General features: G+C 40.7%; 1 protein-coding gene across 1 annotated transcript in view; it reads left to right on the forward strand.

The window, feature by feature from the left end:
- LOC110502638 (uncharacterized) overlaps nucleotides 1–20,550 on the forward strand; it is a 135,152-nt gene that overhangs the window by 13,195 nt on the left and 101,407 nt on the right. Inside the window, 1 exon segment of the mRNA XM_090217185.1 lies at nucleotides 18,511–18,700. Coding sequence (XP_090073311.1) covers nucleotides 18,605–18,700 — 96 coding nt within the window. The 5' untranslated portion in view covers nucleotides 18,511–18,604.

Raw genomic sequence — 20,550 nt, forward strand, 5'->3', positions numbered from 1 at the left:
CTAATGAGGATAAATACAATCCACCTGTGTGTAATCAAGTCTCCGTATAAATGCACCTGCACTGTGATAGTCTCAGAGTTCCGTCAAAAGCGTCAAAAGCATCATGAAGAACAAGGAACACACCAGGCAGGTCCGAGATACTGTTGTGAAGAAGTTTAAAGCCGGATTTGGATACAAAAAGATTTCCCAAGCTTTAAACATCCCAAGGAGCACTGTGCAAGTGATAATATTGAAATGGAAGGAGTATCAGACCACTGCAAATCTACCAAGACCTGGCCGTCCCTCTAAACTTTCAGCTGATACAAGGAGAAGACTGATCAGAGATGCAGCCAAGAGGCCCATGATCACTCTTGATGAACTGCAGAGATCGACAGCTGAGGTGGGAGACTCTGTCCATAGGACAACAATCAGTCGTATATTGCACAAATCTGGCCTTTATGGAAGAGTGGCAAGAAAGCCATTTCTTAAAGATATCCATAAAAAGTGTCGTTTAAAGTTTGCCACAAGCCACCTGGGAGACACACCAAACATGTGGAAGAAGGTGCTCTGGTCAGATGAAACCAAAACGGAACTTTTTGGCAACAATGCAAAACGTTATGTTTGGCGTAAAAGCAACACAGCTGAACACACCATCCCCACTGTCAAACATGGTGGTGGCAGCATCATGGTTTGGGCCTGCTTTTCTTCAGCAGGGACAGGGAAGATGGTTCAAATTGATGGGAAGATGGATGGAGCCAAATACAGGACCATTCTGGAAGAAAACCTGATGGAGTCTGCAAAAGACCTGAGACTGGGACGGAGATTTGTCTTCCAACAAGACAATGATCCAAAACATAAAGCAAAATATACAATGGAATGGTTCAAAAATAAACATATCCAGGTGTTAGAATGGCCAAGTCAAAGTCCAGACCTGAACCCAATCGACAATCTGTGGAAAGAACTGAAAACTGCTGTTCACAAATGCTCTCCATCCAACCTCACTGAGCTCGAGCTGTTTTGCAAGGAGAAATGGGAAAAAATGTCAGTCTCTCGATGTGCAAAACTGATAGAGACATACCCCAAGCGACTTACAGCTGTAATCGCAGCAAAAGGTGGCGCTACAAAGTATTAACTTAAGGGGGCTGAATAATTTTGCACGCCCAATTTTTCAGTTTTTGATTTGTTAAAAAAGTTTGAAATATCCAATAAATGTCGTTCCACTTCATGATTGTGTCCCACTTGTTGTTGATTCTTCACAAAAAAATACAGTTTTATATCTTTATGTTTGAAGCCTGAAATGTGGCAAAAGGTCGCAAAGTTCAAGGGGGCCGAATACTTTCGCAAGGCACTGTACCAATCTAAAATTGTTATCTGACATGGCCAACTGAGGGACTGTCAGTGACTGACATAAAAAGTGGAAAAACTGCTGATGCACAACCAAATTTCAAAATGGCACTTTGTGTATTCTACTCTTCTAACTCTCCACAGAAAGTTGAGTCCGCGACTGAGTTATTTTTTTTGTGGTAGGGAGCCCCTAGCGGCCGGGGGCCCTAAGGGACCTCTTATGCCTGGAGTACTGGCCAACAAGCTAGTAGAATTGTATTGTATTAGGATGTATTCATGTCAATAGGAGAGAGTCCAGCTCCCATGACACTTTGTGTGATCAAAGAGGTGTTTCAATGGGTAGACCAATTCTATACATCTTGGTAACTATCTTTGCTAAAGCTTACAAACCTAAGAGAGATAGAGAGAGACCTGAGAAGAGACAAAGAGGGAGAAATTATATTTGAACTTCCCAATTAAGAAGCTAAATCTGGAGAGAGGCGTTTCAAATCTGTCAATGAACGTGGGGAAAAACCGACAGAGAAGAAGAGAAAGCCAAGCGAGTATGCTGTTCTATTGTCTGCTAGCAAATCAGATAATTTGTTCTCTTCAAGTAATTTGGAGAGAGAATGGGATCGGGACATCTGAAAGCATTTAGAAGCTCTCCTCCAATTAACTATTCATCTTAATTTATTTTCCTAGTGTGACACAATGTGTTGGTGATTCTTAAGAAAGTCCTCGTAGTTAAAAGTGAGTTTAGAGTAGCAGAAGATTGATTTGTACATTATCACTCATTCCCTACTGTGTTAACTTAAATATAAATACATTTTTAAACCAAATTAATTTGACTAAGTCTAGGAGATACATTTGGAGTTAATTATGAGTCATATTTAATTAACTTCAAACTGTTAAAATATATATATATATTTCAGGAATAAGGCATCCCTACACATACAAACTAAATACTTGCCCATCCTCACTCATCTCCTCCTCCTCGTTAACATTAGTTTGTGTCTATAGAACAGAGTTTCCTCTTATGAGAACTCATGTTCAGGAGAGGACTGTATAAAAATGTAGTCTGGGGAGGATTGTTTATAAAACAGTCCAGCGGGGTTTCAAAGTTACTGATGAAGTTTGTGTCTATAGAAGACAATTTCATCGCCAGGGGAGGATATTGTACATTATATAACATACAGTGGTTTTTAAATAATTTTTTAAAATAGGATGGTTCTGATGAAGTCATTCATTCTTTATAACTGAGGTAATAAGGTGGTTTATGTGTGGACATGCGTGCTTCATTTTGAGCTTTGGGAGTCTCTTTCTCCCTGCCCTATCCCCATTCTAAAGAAGCTTGTCTTATTTCATAGGAACCCTTCAAATGCCAGCAGACACAAAGGTGTGTACTCATGGGCAAATTCCTACTATGTTAGTCATTGTACCAAGTCCTTTTTGATTGTTCAAGAACATGATGTAGATTGAAATGAGGAAATAGATTTTGAAACACACACATGCACCAAAACACACCAGATGATTTCTTGGGTAGCAATAAAAAAGCTGGTCCTAAATATTTCAAAAACTAAAAGCATTGTATTTGGGACAAATCATTCACTAAACCCTAAACCTCAACAAAATCTTCTAATGAATAATGTGGAAAATGAGCAAATTGAGTAGACTAAACTGCTTGGTGTAACCCTGGATTGTAAACTGTCATGGTCAAAACATATTTATACAACAAACGTTAGCTAAGATGGGGAGTGGTCTGTCTGTAATAAAGCACTGCTCTGCTTTCTTGACATCGCTATCAACAAAACAAGTCCTACAGGCCCTAGGTTTGTCACACCTGGGCCAGAACAGAGCAGAATGTCTAGCCGTTACATACAGTTGAAGTTGGAAGTTTACATACACCTTAGCCAAATACATTTCAACTCAGTTTTCACAATTCCTGACATTTAATCCTAGTAAAAATTAGGATCACCTATTTATTTTAATAATGTGAAATGTCAGAATAATAGTAGAGAGTGATTTTATTTCATCTTTTATTTATTTCATCACATTACTAGTGGGTCAGAAGTTTACATACACTCAATTAGAATTTGGTAGCATTGCCTTTAAGTGGTTTAACATGGGTCAAACGTTTCGGGTAGCCTTCCACAAACTTCCCACAATAAGTTGGGTGAATTTTGGCACATTCCTCCTGACAGAGCTGGTGTAACTGAGTCAGGTTTGTAGGCCTCCTTGCTCGCACACGCTTTTTCAGTTCTGCCCACAGATTTTCTATAGGATTGAGGTCAGGGCTTTGTGATGGCCACTCCAATACCTTGACTTTGTTGTCCTAAGCCATTTTGCCACAACTTTGGAAGTATGCTTGGGGTCATTATCCATTTGGAAGACCCATTTGCGACCAAGCTTTAACTTCCTGACTGATGTCTTGAGATGTTGCTTCAATATATCCACATAATTTTCCTCCTCATGATGTCATCTATTTTGTGAAGTGCACCAGTCCCTCCTGCAGCAAAGCACCCCCACAACATGATGCTGCCACCCCCGTGCTTCACGGTTGGGATGGTGTTCTTCGACTTGCAAGCCTCTCCCTTTTTCCTCCAAACATAACCATGGTCATTATGGCCAAACAGTTCTGTTTTTGTTTCATCAGCCCAGAGGACATTGCTCCAAAAAGTACGATCTTTGTCCCCATGTGCAGTTGCAAACCGTAGTCTGGCTTTTTTATGGCGGTTTTGGAGCAGTGGCTTCTTCCTTGATAACCAGAAAGGCCGCTTATGTCGATATTGGACTTGCTTTACTGTGGATATAGACACTTTTGTACCTGTTTCCTCCAGCATCTTCACAAAGTCCTGTGCTGTTGTTGTGGGATTGACTTGCACTTTTCGCACCAAAGTACGTTCATCTCTAGGAGACAGAACTCGTCTCCTTCCTGAGCAGTATGACGGCTGCGTGGTCCCATGGTGTTTACACTTGCATACTATTGTTTGTACAGATGAACGTGGTACCTTCAGGCATTTGGAAATTGCTCCCAAGGATGAACCAGACTTGTGGAGGTCTACAAATGTTTTTCTGAGATCTTGGCTGATTTCTTTTGATTTCCCCATGATGTCAAGTAAAGAGGCACTGAGTGCACACTTCAGGATGAAGGAGAGAATATTGGGATGAACCTGTGTCTTCACTGTGATGCTAATCATGATGTCACTGCACTATGATCAGACTGAGGTGGCAGCATTTACTATGAGTATTTATCTCCTCTAAAACAGCATCCATCTCATACACTAGAAACTTTTGAACGGTAGTGTACATTCAAACAAAGAACAATTGTGTTGTTGGACAAACAGAGCGATATATATATATATATATATATATATATATATATATATATATATATATATATATATATAAACAAAGCCTTCGGTAGATGAAACAACGATGAGTCATAATCACATATGGTCATTCTCGCTCATGCTCTTTCTCGCTCTTACTCTCTCTCTCTCTCTCTTTTTCTAGCCCAGCAAATGAAGTATTCTCTTTGTAACATTGAAGTATTCTCTTTTAAACATATCTGCTCTTTCCAAGTAGTGTTACATTGTTACAACAATTTTGTAAATGTGAAAAGAATGTGTTAGTATTTCATCAGATGAGTCAAAACTCATGTAGCTTTCAGTATGCAGTATGACGGTGAGGAAGGAAAGCAACAGAAATACACGCACACACAAATACTCTCACTCTCTCTGCTTTGTTTGTGATAGGCGTGAATGTCATTTCATCAAGTCACCCACCATCTCAGATTGTTCTGAAATCGTTTCTGTAGTTATAAACCAACAAAATTAGCATTCCTGAAACATTATTTTGTTTCAGGAATGGGTGGCTACTTTTGAAGAATCTAAAATCTAAAATGTATGTTGATTTGTTTAACACTTTTTTTGGTTAATACATGATTCCATATGTGCTATTTCATAGTTTTGATGTCTTCACTATTATTCTACAATGTAGAAAATAGTAAAAATAAAGAAAAACTTTGAATGAGTAGGTGTTCTAAAACTTTGGACCGGTAGTGTATATGATCAGGACTATTTTCTTGGTAAGAGAAGATTAAACCTTTTTAAAAATATTTGTTTAACCTGTTTTTAAAGTATTTTACTACAAGATATTAATTTCCACAATTGTTTGTTCTTCAAATTATGTATTTTATTAAAACAGAAAAAAATAAGTAAATAGCACAAATTATCTTGAAAAAATAAATAAAAAATTACATTTAAAATCAAACAAATTGTGTGATGGCACTTTTTCAAATGGAAAAATGGGTCTCTAAAGTAAACAGAACACATGGTCAATTAAGTTCTGGGTCCATTCATGTTAAGAGAAGAGATAGAATGACATCAGTTTAATTAGTGAAAGAATTTCAACAAGCGTTTGCAACTCTCTTAGTGAATTTCACTATGCCATTTATTTAAAAAGATACTTGTTTAACAACTGACCCACAGATTTCTTCTTAACGAATCTTGTAAGAGTCTGCTGACTTCCACAGACTTCAATCTTCCTTTTAATAGGAATTTTCTCAGCTATCTGCAATATGATGGAAGAATGAACAGGTGTTAAACATGGCCTTTGCCAAGTCAATAACTTGCTTGTAACAGATGACATTCATGTTCTGACTATCTCTGAAACTCACTTAGATAATACCTTTGATGGTTATAACATCTACCGAAAAGACAGAAATGCCAACTGGGGCGGTGTTGAGGTCTATATTCAGAACCACATGCCTGTAAAGCTTAGAGATGATCTAATGTTTAATACTGTTGAAGTAATATGGCTACAGGTTCATCTTCTTCACCTAAAGCCCATTCTTGTGGGAAGCTGCTATAGACCACTAAGTGCTAACATATGTGTGAATATGTGTGATATCTGGATAATATGTGTGAAATGCTTGATAATGTATGTGATATCAACAGAGAAGTATATTTTCTGGGTGATTTTAAATATTGACTGGCTCTCATCAAGCTACCCACTCAAGAAAAAACCTTCCAACTGTAACCAGGTCCTGCAACCTGGTTCAGGTGGTCAGTTAACCTACCAGGGTATTTACAAACAGCACAGGAATGGAATCATCAACCTGTATTGATCACATCTTTACTAATGCTGCAGAAATTGGCTTTAAAGCAGTATCCAAATCCATAGGATGTAGTGATCACGAAATAATAGCCATCTAGGAAAACCAAAGTTCCAAAGGATGGGCCTAATATAGTTTTATAAGAGGTCATACAAGACATTTTGTTGGGATTCATATGTTGATGATGTGAAGTATATTTGCTGGTTTGTGGTGCGTAATGAGGAGCAACCAGATGCTGCACTTGACATATTTATGAAATTACTTATTCCAGTTACTAATAAGCACGCAAGCATTAAGAAAATGACTGTAAAAACTGTTAAACCCCCTTGAATTGATGAGGAATTGAAAAATGGTATGGTTGAGAGGGATGAGACAAAAGGTATGGCAAATAAGTCTGGCAGCCCAACTGTACTGCAAATTAAGAAATCATGTGACTAAGCTAAATAAAAATAAACTATACTATGAATCAAAGATGAATGATAGTAAAAATCTTTGGAGCACCTTAAATGAAATTTTGGGGGAAAAACCAACTCAAATCCATCATTCATTGAATCAGATGGCTCATTTATCGCAAAACCCACTGATGTTGCCAACTATTTTAATTACTTTTTCATTGGCATGATAAACAAACTTAGGGATGACATGCCAGCAACAAACGCTGACACTACACATCCAAGTATAGTTGACCAAGTTATGAAAGACAAGAATTGTACTTTTGAATTCTGTAAAGTCAGTGTGGAAGAGGTGAAAAAATGTATTGTTGTCTATCAATAATGACAAGCCACCAGGGTCTGACAATCTGGATGGAAAATTACTGAGAATAATAGCGGACGATATTGCCATATCTTCAATTTAAGCCTACTAGAAAAGTGTGTGCCCTCAGGCCTGAAGGGAAGCTAAAGTCATTCCGCTACCCAAGAATAGTAAACCCCCCTTTACTGGTTTAAATAGCCAACTAATCAGCCTGTTACCAACCCTTAGTAAACTTCTGGAAAAAATGGTGTTTGACCAGATTGAACCTTTATTTAACTAAATTGCAGGTGGCTCAGAACAGGGCAGCATGGCTGGCCCTTAAAAGTACACGGAGAGCTAACATTAATGACATGCATGTCAATCTCTCATGGCTAAAAGTGGAAGAGAGATTGACTTCCTCATTACTTGTTTTTGTAAAAGTTGTTGACAAGCTGAATGTGCCGAGCTGTCTGTTTTAAAATACTAGCACACAGCTCGGACACCCATGCATACCCCACAAGACATGCCACCAGAGGTCTCTTCACAGTCCCTATGTCCAGAACAGTACTACGTAGAGCTATGACTACATGAAACTCTATTCCACATCAGGGAACTGATGCAAGCACTAGAATCAGATTGAAAAAGCAGGTAAAAATACACCGTACGGAACAGCGGGGACTGTGAAGTAACACAAACATAGGCAAAGACACATGCATACACACACATCATAACATACGCACTATACATACACGTACACATGGATTTTGTATTGTAGATATGTGGTAGTGGAGTATGGGCCTGAGGGCACACACTTGGTGTGTTGTGAATTCTGTAATGAATGTATTGTAAAAAATACATGTATTGTTTAACTGCCTTAATTTTGTCAGACCCCAGGAAGAGTAGTTGCTCCCTTGGTTCTTAACACACTCAAACCGGTGCGCCTGGCACGTACTACCAGACCCCGTTAAAGGCACATGTTTTGTCTTGCCCATTCACCTTCTGAATGGCACACATACGCAATCCATGTCTCAATTGTCTCAAGGCAAAAAAATACTTCTTTAGCCTGTCTCCTCCCCTTCATCTACACTGGTTGAAGTGGATTTAACAAGTGACATCAATAAGGGACTATTATTTTCATCATGAGCAAAATGTATTGGTTTCCTACCAAAGTTGCAAAGAAAATGTGGTGAAACATTGTAAGAAACACAAGAGGCCAGCTAAAGGGATAAAAGGGTGTGGCGGCAGTAGCAGGAAGAGCGGCATCTAGTGGGCAACTATGGTACGTTCACACTAATTTACGGTAAATAATGCAAGTGACTTCAATGGTAGATTTTTCTGAACGGGAAAAAAACATCACCAGATTCACAGGGAATACATTACAAAGGGTGAAGAATCAATACCCCAAGCAACAGCTCCTTACTACTTGTTAAACAGAGATAACTGATACTGTATACTGGTTGTTGAGGGTGGAATCTGCGTGGAGGGGTCTTTGGGTGGCTATTGATAATTCTGTTGAATTCCCCATGTCTTACTCATTCATGTCTTACTCATTCAGCTTAGCTTAATTTCTCAGAGATCAAATTATATTTCAACAAGGTAATGTTTCAGGAATGCTAATCTTAAATGTTTCTAACAACAGAAACAATTTCTTTATTGTGCCTTTTGAGGTGGAATGACTCTGTAATGCAATGGATATAATACAGTCCGGTATTAGTGATGACCTGGTTTACCTTCTGTCTTCTAACTCAATCTAACCATACTCTGCTCTGAGCTCCACTATGTCTGCCTGTTTACTGTTCCCTACAGTAGTAACTCAATCTATCCCTGCTGTGCTCTGTGCTCCACTATGTCTGTCTATCAGCCTCCATAGGGAGAATGACTATTGATCCTCTGGAATAGTCTCTCTCTCTGTGGAGGATGTCAGACCTTGCTGTGCCTGCAGTGTAAAGAACTCTGTGGTGGTTGGAATCTAGTCTGTTTGCAAAGCCCCTCTGAAGCACACAACAGAGATCGGAGCTAGGCGGTGGCTGATGGCACTAGGTAGTTGGTTGCATTTTTATATAGCACTTTCGACAAAGCCTCAAAGCACTTCACATTAGGCCTATATGGGGATAACTCATCCCATTCCACAGCTGACATTTTGTGCCAGAACACTTACCACACATGGTGGCTGAGATGAATGGTATTGGTACGCAATGAAACTGGAAACAGTTGACAGCCCCCATATATCACCTTGGCAGAAGTGCTGGCTCAGCTGGAATGGATCGGGAGTAGTAATACATTATTTATTTTTGATGATGTACTGTACCTTACCATTCTCTGGTTGATGATGTACTGCACCTTACCATTCTCTGGTTGAGGATGTACTGTACCTTACCATTCTCTGGTTGATGATGTACTGTACCTTACCATTCTCTGGTTGATGATGTACTGTACCTTACCATTCTCTGGTTGAGGATGTACTGTACCTTACCATTCTCTGGTTGAGGATGTACTGTACCTTACCATTCTCTGGTTGATGATGTACTGCACCTTACCATTCTCTGGTTGAGGATGTACTGTACCTTACCATTCTCTGGTTGATGATGTACTGTACCTTACCATTCTCTGGTTGAGGATGTACTGTACCTTACCATTCTCTGGTTGAGGATGTACTGTACCTTACCATTCTCTGGTTGATGATGTACTGTACCTTACCATTCTCTGGTTGAGGATGTACTGTACCTTACCATTCTCTGGTTGAGGATGTACTGTACCTTACCATTCTCTGGTTGATGATGTACTGTACCTTACCATTCTATGGTTGATGATGTACTGTACCTTACCATTCTCTGGTTGAGGATGTACTGTACCTTACCATTCTCTGGTTGAGGATGTACTGTACCTTACCATTCTCTGGTTGAGGATGTACTGTACCTTACCATTCTCTGGTTGAGGATGTACTGTACCTTACCATTCTCTGGTTGAGGATGTACTGTACCTTACCATTCTCTGGTTGATGATGTACTGTACCTTACCATTCTCTGGTTGAGGATGTACTGTACCTTACCATTCTCTGGTTGAGGATGTACTGTACCTTACCATTCTCTGGTTGATGATGTACTGTACCTTACCATTCTCTGGTTGAGGATGTACTGTACCTTACCATTCTCTGGTTGAGGATGTACTGTACCTTACCATTCTCTGGTTGATGATGTACTGTACCTTACCATTCTATGGTTGATGATGTACTGTACCTTACCATTCTCTGGTTGAGGATGTACTGTACCTTACCATTCTCTGGTTGAGGATGTACTGTACCTTACCATTCTCTGGTTGAGGATGTACTGTACCTTACCATTCTCTGGTTGAGGATGTACTGTACCTTACCATTCTCTGGTTGAGGATGTACTGTACCTTACCATTCTCTGGTTGAGGATGTACTGTACCTTACCATTCTCTGGTTGAGGATGTACTGTACCTTACCATTCTCTGGTTGAGGATGTTCTGTACCTTACCATTCTCTGGTTGAGGATGTACTGTACCTTACCATTCTCTGGTTGAGGATGTACTGTACCTTACCATTCTCTGGTTGAGGATGTACTGTACCTTACCATTCTCTGGTTGAGGATGTACTGTACCTTACCATTCTCTGGTTGATGATGTACTGTACCTTACCATTCTCTGGTTGAGGATGTACTGTACCTTACCATTCTCTGGTTGATGATGTACTGTACCTTACCATTCTCTGGTTGATGATGTACTGTACCTTACCATTCTCTGGTTGATGATGTACTGTACCTTACCATTCTCTGGTTGATGATGTACTGTACCTTACCATTCTCTGGTTGAGGATGTACTGTACCTTACCATTCTCTGGTTGAGGATGTACTGTACCTTACCATTCTCTGGTTGAGGATGTACTGTACCTTACCATTCTCTGGTTGATGATGTACTGTACCTTACCATTCTCTGGTTGATGATGTACTGTACCTTACCATTCTCTGGTTGAGGATGTACTGTACCTTACCATTCTCTGGTTGATGATGTACTGTACCTTACCATTCTCTGGTTGAGGATGTACTTTACCTTACCATTCTCTGGTTGAGGATGTACTGTACCTTACCATTCTCTGGTTGAGGATGTACTGTACCTTACCATTCTCTGGTTGAGGATGTACTGTACCTTACCATTCTCTGGTTGAGGATGTACTGTACCTTACCATTCTCTGGTTGATGATGTACTGTACCTTACCATTCTCTGGTTGATGATGTACTGTACCTTACCATTCTCTGGTTGATGATGTACTGTACCTTACCATTCTCTGGTTGATGATGTACTGTACCTTACCATTCTCTGGTTGATGATGTACTGTACCTTACCATTCTCTGGTTGATGATGTACTGTACCTTACCATTCTCTGGTTGAGGATGTACTGTACCTTACCATTCTCTGGTTGATGATGTACTGTACCTTACCATTCTCTGGTTGAGAATGTACTGTACCTTACCATTCTCTGGTTGATGATGTACTGTACCTTACCATTCTCTGGTTGATGATGTACTGTACCTTACCATTCTCTGGTTGATGATGTACTGTACCTTACCATTCTCTGGTTGATGATGTACTGTACCTTACCATTCTCTGGTTGAGAATATACTGTACCTTACCATTCTCTGGTTGATGATGTACTGTACCTTACCATTCTCTGGTTGAGAATGTACTGTACCTTACCATTCTCTGGTTGATGATGTACTGTACCTTACCATTCTCTGGTTGATGATGTACTGTACCTTACCATTATCTGGTTGATGATGTACTGTACCTTACCATTCTCTGGTTGATGATGTACTGTACCTTACCATTCTCTGGTTGAGGATGTACTGTACCTTACCATTCTCTGGTTGATGATGTACTGTACCTTACCATTCTCTGGTTGAGGATGTACTGTACCTTACCATTCTCTGGTTGATGATGTACTGTACCTTACCATTATCTGGTTGATGATGTACTGTACCTTACCATTCTCTGGTTGATGATGTACTGTACCTTACCATTCTCTGGTTGAGGATGTACTGTGCCTTACCATTCTCTGGTTGATGATGTACTGTACCTTACCATTCTCTGGTTGAGGATGTACTGTACCTTACCATTCTCTGGTTGATGATGTACTGTACCTTACCATTCTCTGGTTGAGGATGTACTGTACCTTACCATTCTCTGGTTGATGATGTACTGTACCTTACCATTATCTGGTTGATGATGTACTGTACCTTACCATTCTCTGGTTGATGATGTACTGTACCTTACCATTCTCTGGTTGAGGATGTACTGTACCTTACCATTCTCTGGTTGATGATGTACTGTACCTTACCATTCTCTGGTTGATGATGTACTGTACCTTACCATTCTCTGGTTGAGGATGTACTGTACCTTACCATTCTCTGGTTGAGGATGTACTGTACCTTACCATTCTCTGGTTGAGGATGTACTGTACCTTACCATTCTCTGGTTGAGGATGTACTGTACCTTACCATTCTCTGGTTGATGATGTACTGTACCTTACCATTCTCTGGTTGAGGATGTACTGTACCTTACCATTCTCTGGTTGATGATGTCATTACGGCCATTGTGGTCCTCCTGTTTTGTCACCCTGAAGTAGCAGTTCCCGCTTTACACAGAAGGCCTTTTCATTCGTCATGGATGTGTAGATCTATACAGCAGTTGTGTTTTGAAAGATCATTTAATGGGTGGATGCTTAATTTATGTATCATGTAGGTGTACATTTGATTTAACATACCTTTTATCCAGGTTGGCTCATTAAAATACATTTGAAATAGATGTAATACATTTTTCACAACAGATCAGGAGACTTGATAAACAGCATTGCACTGTCTTTGAATTTAAAACCACAAGGGAAAGATTTATTCAAGACCTTGCTTATGGCTGCAATGAAATCACTGTTGACTTGAACTACCAGAGCTAGAGCTTTATACAGGGTCCATTCTTACAGGCCTCTACGGAGAAACATTCCTATTACACTGAAAGTGCACCGGCCTGCAGCAGAGAAAGAACTGGGTTGTATACATCGAGGCCAGGTTTAGATCTCACAGATGGAAAGGTTGCGTCAACGTTTCTAATCAGTTTATCAATGGTTTCATAATAAAAATTCACCTCAGCAGAACAATCAGTTAGAATTGTCTGACTGTTTTCCCACAGACCATTTCAGTTCCATTTTTCCCAGACACAGACAGTAGATGTGGGATGTTCGGAAAGCATAACACGCACGCACGCACAACGGGACTTTATGAAGAGTGTAAACAGAGGTGTGGTATTCAGATATTGTCACAACCAGCCTGTATTGCCTTTTTGATGAAAGTTTGTTATCTGAAGATATTCTGGACTGTCCCTTCACACAGAAGCCTGCCAGCTTGTGTTTGACCATCAATAAGGTTTACAGGCTGACACACATGTTCAATACCAGTCAGTGGTATCATAGGAAACATATAATAAAATATGTGTGATTATGTTATTACTGTACTCCAATATATACCTGTGTCTATTATGATATTATAAAAATGTATCTGTAAGGTTCGTTGACTCCAGTGAGCTAACGATTAGTGAGATGTTGTTGTGGATATGATGAGGGGAGAGGAGGGAGAGAAAGAGTTGAGGCTCTAAAATGTTTATTTACATTGTTTACAACATTGGAGTAAAACAAGCTTATATTTTGGGTTCTGATAGGGTCCGACAGTTGAACGAACTCATGAGGCATTTATAAGTTATATTCTTTAAGAATCAATGGGTTAGCGGTGCGGTCAGCTGTTTTTCCACCCGCACCCACCTGCAATTGCTAATAACTCATCCACAACCGCCCAACCTATATGTGAAAAAGAGAAAATATGAGGCCTGCACCAGGTCCTAATCCGCTAATTTAGAAAATGCGCTGTAGGCTACAGTCCGAGACGGCAGAAATATTTTTTGACAGGGGGTGTAGGATTTCTTTGGGCCTTTTAGATACTTTTGGTCATGTAGTGTATGTGGACACCTGCTCGTCGAACAGCTCATTACAAAATCAGGGGCATCAATATGGAGTTGGTCCCCCCTTTACTGCTATAACAGCCTCCACTCTTCTGGGAGGGCTTTCCCATAGATGTTGAAACATTGCTGCGGAGATTTGCTTACATTCAGCCACAAGAGCATTAGTGAGGTCGGGCACTGATGTTGTCCGATTAGGCCTGGCCTCACAGTGGGCGTTCCAATTCATCCCAAAGGTGTTAGACAGGGTTGAGGTCAGGGCTCTGTGTAGTCCAGTCAAGTTCTTCCACACCGAAGACACCATTGTCATGCTGAAACAGGTTGGAAGCACAGAATCGTCTTGAATGTCATTGTATGCTGTAGCGTTAAGATTTCCCTTCACTGGAACTAAGGCGCCTAGCCCGAACCATAAAAAACAGCCCCAGACCATTATTCCTCCTCCACTAAACTTTACAGTTGGTACTATGCATAGAGTTCTCCTGGCATGCGCCAAACCCAGATTAGTCCGTCGGACTGCCAGATGGTGAAGCATGATTCATCACTCCAGAGAACGCGTTTCCACTGCTCCAGAGTCCAATGGCGGCGAACTTGTCAATCACTTATTAAAGACTTGCAGCAAGACACAACCCACTGTGCAAAAACTGACTGAATCAATGTGGAAAACTGATTGTATTTGCAAAAAGTCCTCAACGTAAGGAAATTGTGTTTTTTTCACCAAACCTTTAATGACATAAAATAACATTTTATTGGTCATATACACACACATATTTTGGGGCGGCAGGTAGCCCAGTGGTTAGAGCGTTGGGCCAGTAACCGAAAGGTTGCTAGAGCGAATCCCTGAGCTGACAAGATAAACATCTATCATTCTGCCTCTGAACAGGGCAAGGTTGTAATTGTAAATAAGAATTTGTTCTTAACTGACTGGTGATGACATGGTGACAACTCAACCAAATGTCAATCTAAATAAAATAAAATAACATTTTATTGGTCATATACACACACATATTTTGGGGCGGCAGGTAGCCCAGTGGTTAGAGCGTTGGGCCAGTAACCGAAAGGTTGCTAGAGCGAATCCCTGAGCTGACAAGATAAACATCTATCATTCTGCCTCTGAACAGGGCAAGGTTGTAATTGTAAATAAGAATTTGTTCTTAACTGACTTGCCTAGTTAAATAAAGATATACATGTGTTTAGCAGATGTTATTGCGGGTGTAGCTAAATCCTTGCGCTTCTAGCTCCGACAGTGCAGTAATATCGAACAATTCCACAATTCAAACAACATCGAACAATTCCCAATACACACAAATCTAGTAAAGGAATGGAATTAAGAATATAAAAATATATGGACGATGGGTAAATTATGAGATGAGATGGGTAAATTATGAAAGGTTCTAGTGTTCTATTTATTAAAGTGGCCAGTGATTTTAAGTCTATGTATATAGACAGCAGCCTCTCTGTGTTAGTGATGGCTATTTAACAGTCTGATGGCCTTGAGATAGAAGCTGTTTTTCCGTCTCTCTGTCTCAGCTTTGATTCACCTGTACTGACCTCGCCTTCTGGATGGTAGTGGGGTGAACAGGCAGTGGCTTGGGTGGTTGATGTCCTTGATGATCCTTTTGGCCTTCCTGTGACATCGGGGGTGCTGTAGGTGTCCTGGAGGGCAGGTAGTTTGTTGGGCAGACCGGTGATGCGTTGGGCAGACCGCACTACCCTCTGGAGAGTCTTGTGGTTGCAGGTGGTGCATTGGCCGCATCAAGCGCTGATACAGCCCGACAGGATGCTCTCGATTGTGCATCTGTAAAAGTTTGTGAGGATTATAGGTGTTGCGCCTTCTTCACCACACTGTCTTTCTGAGTTGACCATTTCAGTTTGTCAGTGATGTGTACGCCGAAGAACGTGAAGCTTTCCACCTTCTCCACTACAGTCCCGTCGATGTGGATAGGGGGGTGCTCCCTCTGCTGTTTCCTGAAGTCCACGATCATCTACTTTATTTTGTTGATGTTGAGTGAGATGTTGTTTTCTTGGCACCACACTCCCAGAGCCCTCACCTCCTCCCTGTAGGCTGTCTCATCATTGTTGGTAATCAAGCCTACTACTGTTGTGTCATCTGCAAACTTGATGATTGAGTTGGAGGCGTGCTTGGCCACGCAGTCCTGGGTGAACAGGGAGTACAGGAGGGGACTGAGCACGCACCCTTGTGGGGCCCCAGTGTTGAGGTTCAGCGGGGTGGAGGTGTGGTTTCCTACCTTCACCACCTGGGGTGAAATGACGTCTGTGCCAAGTGGGAATGGTGTATGAATCATTAGACTCAAGCAGTGTGTGTGAGTGTGCGTGCTGACAGCAATCAGAGCCCACTCTCACTCTCTTTTGTGTGTTTCAGCATGTTATTGTAAAACCGAACAAGCCTCCAGTCATAATGACCTCTGTTGCTGGCACCATGGCAACAAGGTCACTTTCTGACCGATCAGACCTTTTCAGGAAGTTATTGATTGGCCAGATGGTTACCGAAACAGTGATGGGCCAGACATATACAGTAACATTGATTGTCCAGAACGCAAATGTAACCCACATGGAGTTTAAATATTTAGTACAATCTCTATTTTAGGCCCCACCTACAGGCCTAGAGATTAGTTTAGAACCAAGCTCACTTCTGTAAAGGCTTCAGTCCTCTGCTTGTTCAGTTGGCTATATTGGTGAAGTACTAGCTACAGTATATTGATTAAGGCCTGTTCCTTTGCAGATCATTCAAATTGTATGAGTACATTATCTTTCTAGCAGATTCTGTTCAACTATAAATTATCTAGTGATAAGCAAGCGATATGTGAAGTAGGGCTAGGGTCAACACGTGTGTGTGTGTATATCTAATCATGTTGCTGGGGTCTACACCGGTCCAAACAGAGGTGAAACAAAATGGCAGTACTGCCTACAAACACATGACCTTGTCCCTGTATCTACATAAAGCCGGGCTTTGTGTGTGTGTGTGTGTGTGTGTGTGTGTAGGATGGTGAAGACTGGGTCAGTATCCATGTAGCACTAGTGTGTAGGGGTTTGTGCAGACATTTCTCTGGACTCACTGTCTCACACTGGAGATAAGCTCATAAGCAATTGCATGTTGGAGGTCTCTCTTTCACTGTCTATCTTGTTCTTTCTCTCTATCCCTCTCCTTCTCTCTCTCTCCACCCTCCTTCACTCTGCCCCATCTCTCTTTCTCTGTCTCACTCTCTCCCCAATCTCTTTTTCTCTGTCTCCCCCTCCCCTGCTCTCCTTCTCTCTCATTACATAATGGAAAGCCTTTCCTTAATGGAAAGCCCTGGTATGTAATTCATCTGTCTGTGATGGTATCAGGTCCCCTTGTTAGTCTCCCCGTGTCTTGTCCTCACGGTCTATAATGTCCTTGGGATCTGAGGGAGAGACTACCAGAAACCCCTATAGTCCCCTGAGATATCCCTAACCTTTACTGAGAGAGAACCCACCTCTACTTCCAGACAGCACTAGATTAGTGATGCATCAATACCCCTCATCCTTGCCTTTCTTCCTGTCTTCTACCTCTTCCCTCCCTCCCTGTTGGTGTGTTATCATGGTGCTGCACTTTCTGACAACTGCTGTTGTCAAAAGGGCTATATGAAATACATTTGATTGATTGACCGTGGTTCAGCCTTCACAGCGCAAGGCAATGTTTACAGAAGGCAGAAAATGCTATCCCAAACTAAATAGTATTATTTGTGTTTACCCTTTATTTAACTAGGCAAGTCAGTTGAGAACAAATTCTCATTATAAGTTTTGATATTAGTTGGTAGGTGTCTTTAATTTAACATTGTGTTTTGATGTTTTTCTAATACCTTTTAAGACTTTTTCCGGGTGATGTTTAGTGCTCATGGGTCCTTTAACATGGAAATGACCTCTGTGGTGCACATTGTTATATACATATCGTTCTATTTGTCGTCATCGCATCAATTCAGGCAATTTATCACAATATAGATTTTTGTCCGCATCATCCAGCTCTAATTCAGACCTTTGTCAATGTGGACAGTCAGTATGTTCTATTCAGACCACGGTTCATTCTCTCCCTCTCCATCAATGTGCTCTTATTCTATTTTCAGACAATAGTTTTTATAGACTTCACAGCATGGGCTGTTCTGACTCTTTTCTCTGTCAATGTGTTATCATCACTCTGATTAGCCACCCACAGTTCCAGAACCAGACCAGTCATACTGTTGGAGGAAAGAAAAGAAAATGGCTACAAATAATAAAAGTATATCTTGTGAAAATAAATGTGAGTAGTGTTATTTATGTGCTGTATGTCTAAACCTGTATCTCCTCTTTCTACTTATTCTCCTCTCCAGAGCAGTGTAGCCTGGGAGTAGCGATTCAGCCCGTCATGCCAGCGAGACAGGAAGTGTGTGTGTGAGCCCGACCAGTCCGGTGGGCTGCGCGGGGATGAACATGCCACTGCACCAGATCTCTGTCATCCCCCGTGATGTCACTTCCTCCCGGGTCAGCGGCAGCGGAAAGTCCAAGGACAAGGACAAACAGGTAGGGTCAAAGATCATGGTCTAGTGGGGTGTTTAGGAGGGGGACACCGTTTGGTATGACATGTTTTTTGGCAGGATGACACACTTTCTTAAACAGACTAATGGCAAGATCCATTGTGGACCACACCTTGTCATGTTTTAATACCGGTTCGGTGTAGCTGTGATTCCAGGAACTCCACAAAGACAGATTGGGGTGTGTGCTTGTGCGTGTGTGTGAGTAGAGAACAGCTCACAGTTCATCACAGTAAAGTCCCCACTGCTAAGCTGAAGTGGTTTAATGTGGAGAAGCTTTCAGTTTGTGGACGGTTTTGTGCTACTATGCTGAGTTGGACGGTCACAAGAGGATGTGTGTAGTGTGTTGCTTGCCATTTTGTGGACGTACTACGCAGCGCACAGACCCCCTCGCTCACTCAACTTTGTGGAGATACATTGAGTTTTCTTGTAGGCCTTTTATGCGGGGAAACAGTGAAGCCATCTGTGTAGCCTATTCCCTATTTCTGTTTATGAGTCTTTTATTGAACAATGTGAAACAATTTTGTGTCTGTTAGCTGCTTTTCATTAAATCAAGCATAGCTGTTCTTTTTATGGCCTAAAATAAATGTGTTCATATAGGCATAAATGATCTACATGCTATAGCGTACCGAATTTTGTTCAGTAATGAAAATAAAACATTTTAATGCAGAAAAAAATGGATCTGGTAAATGGCTGACATTTGGAGGTTTCAATAAATAAAAAATACTCTGTCACATGACTATAGAAATGGAAACATTGTGATTTTAGAGACACAAAGTAACAATAGCCTATGATCTGTAATGGGCTCTCACCATCATTATCATTATTCACATCGTTCCAATTCAATCAAGTCACAATTATCAGCTTTGGTATTGACATCAGTGAGCAGGCTTTCAGAGAGAGGAGAGACACATGGGTAGGCCTATCTACTGAAAACAAACATTATAATGAAATTCAGACCACAGAAATCCAATGTTTATATAAAATGTCTGCCTTTTACCCTACATGTAACAGTCTAAGTCAATTTAATGTAGGAAAACATCACAAAATCCATTTGGCCTGTGTCGTTTCATTGAGTCTCATTATGATACGGAAAACGTAGCATATTTCAAAACAACAGAATACCAGATTTTGAGTTTACTGTGTAGGCCATTATATCAAATATTAATCCGAGGTACAACTTTAAGGCAAAGACATCTTTTAAAACTTTTTTGATATTCACCTCATGTCTTTATAATATGAATGAAAATGTAGTCTTTTGTTTTGAAATCACTAACGTTATTTGTCCATCTCTCCAATTTGTTCCCACTTTCAATCAAAAAATACAGTGCTAAAAATACAGAAAGTTTTCGGCCCCCTTGAACTTTGCGACCTTTTGCCACATTTCAGGCTTCAAACATATAGATATAAAACTGTATTTTTTTGTGAAGAATCAACAACAAGTGGGACACAATCATGAAGTGGAACGACAGTTATTGGATATTTCAAACTTTTTTAACAAATCAAAAACTGAAAAATTGGGCGTGCAAAATTATTCAGCCCCCTTAAGTTAATACTTTGTAGCGCCACCTTTTGCTGCGATTACAGCTGTAAGTCGCTTGGGGTATGTCTATCAGTTTTGCACATCGAGAGACTGAAATTGTTTCCCATTCCTCCTTGCAAAACAGCTCGAGCTCAGTGAGGTTGGATGGAGAGCATTTGTGAACAGCAGTTTTCAGTTCTTTCCACAGATTCTCGATTGGATTCAGGTCTGGACTTTGACATTGACTTATTTTTGAACCATTCCATTGTAGATTTTGCTTTATGTTTTGGATCATTGTCTTGTTGGAAGACAAATCT

Source organism: Oncorhynchus mykiss, chromosome 23 (genome assembly GCF_057628025.1).
Source record: "Oncorhynchus mykiss isolate SJ-2025 chromosome 23, ASM5762802v1, whole genome shotgun sequence".
Taxonomy (NCBI): Eukaryota; Metazoa; Chordata; class Actinopteri; order Salmoniformes; family Salmonidae; genus Oncorhynchus; species Oncorhynchus mykiss.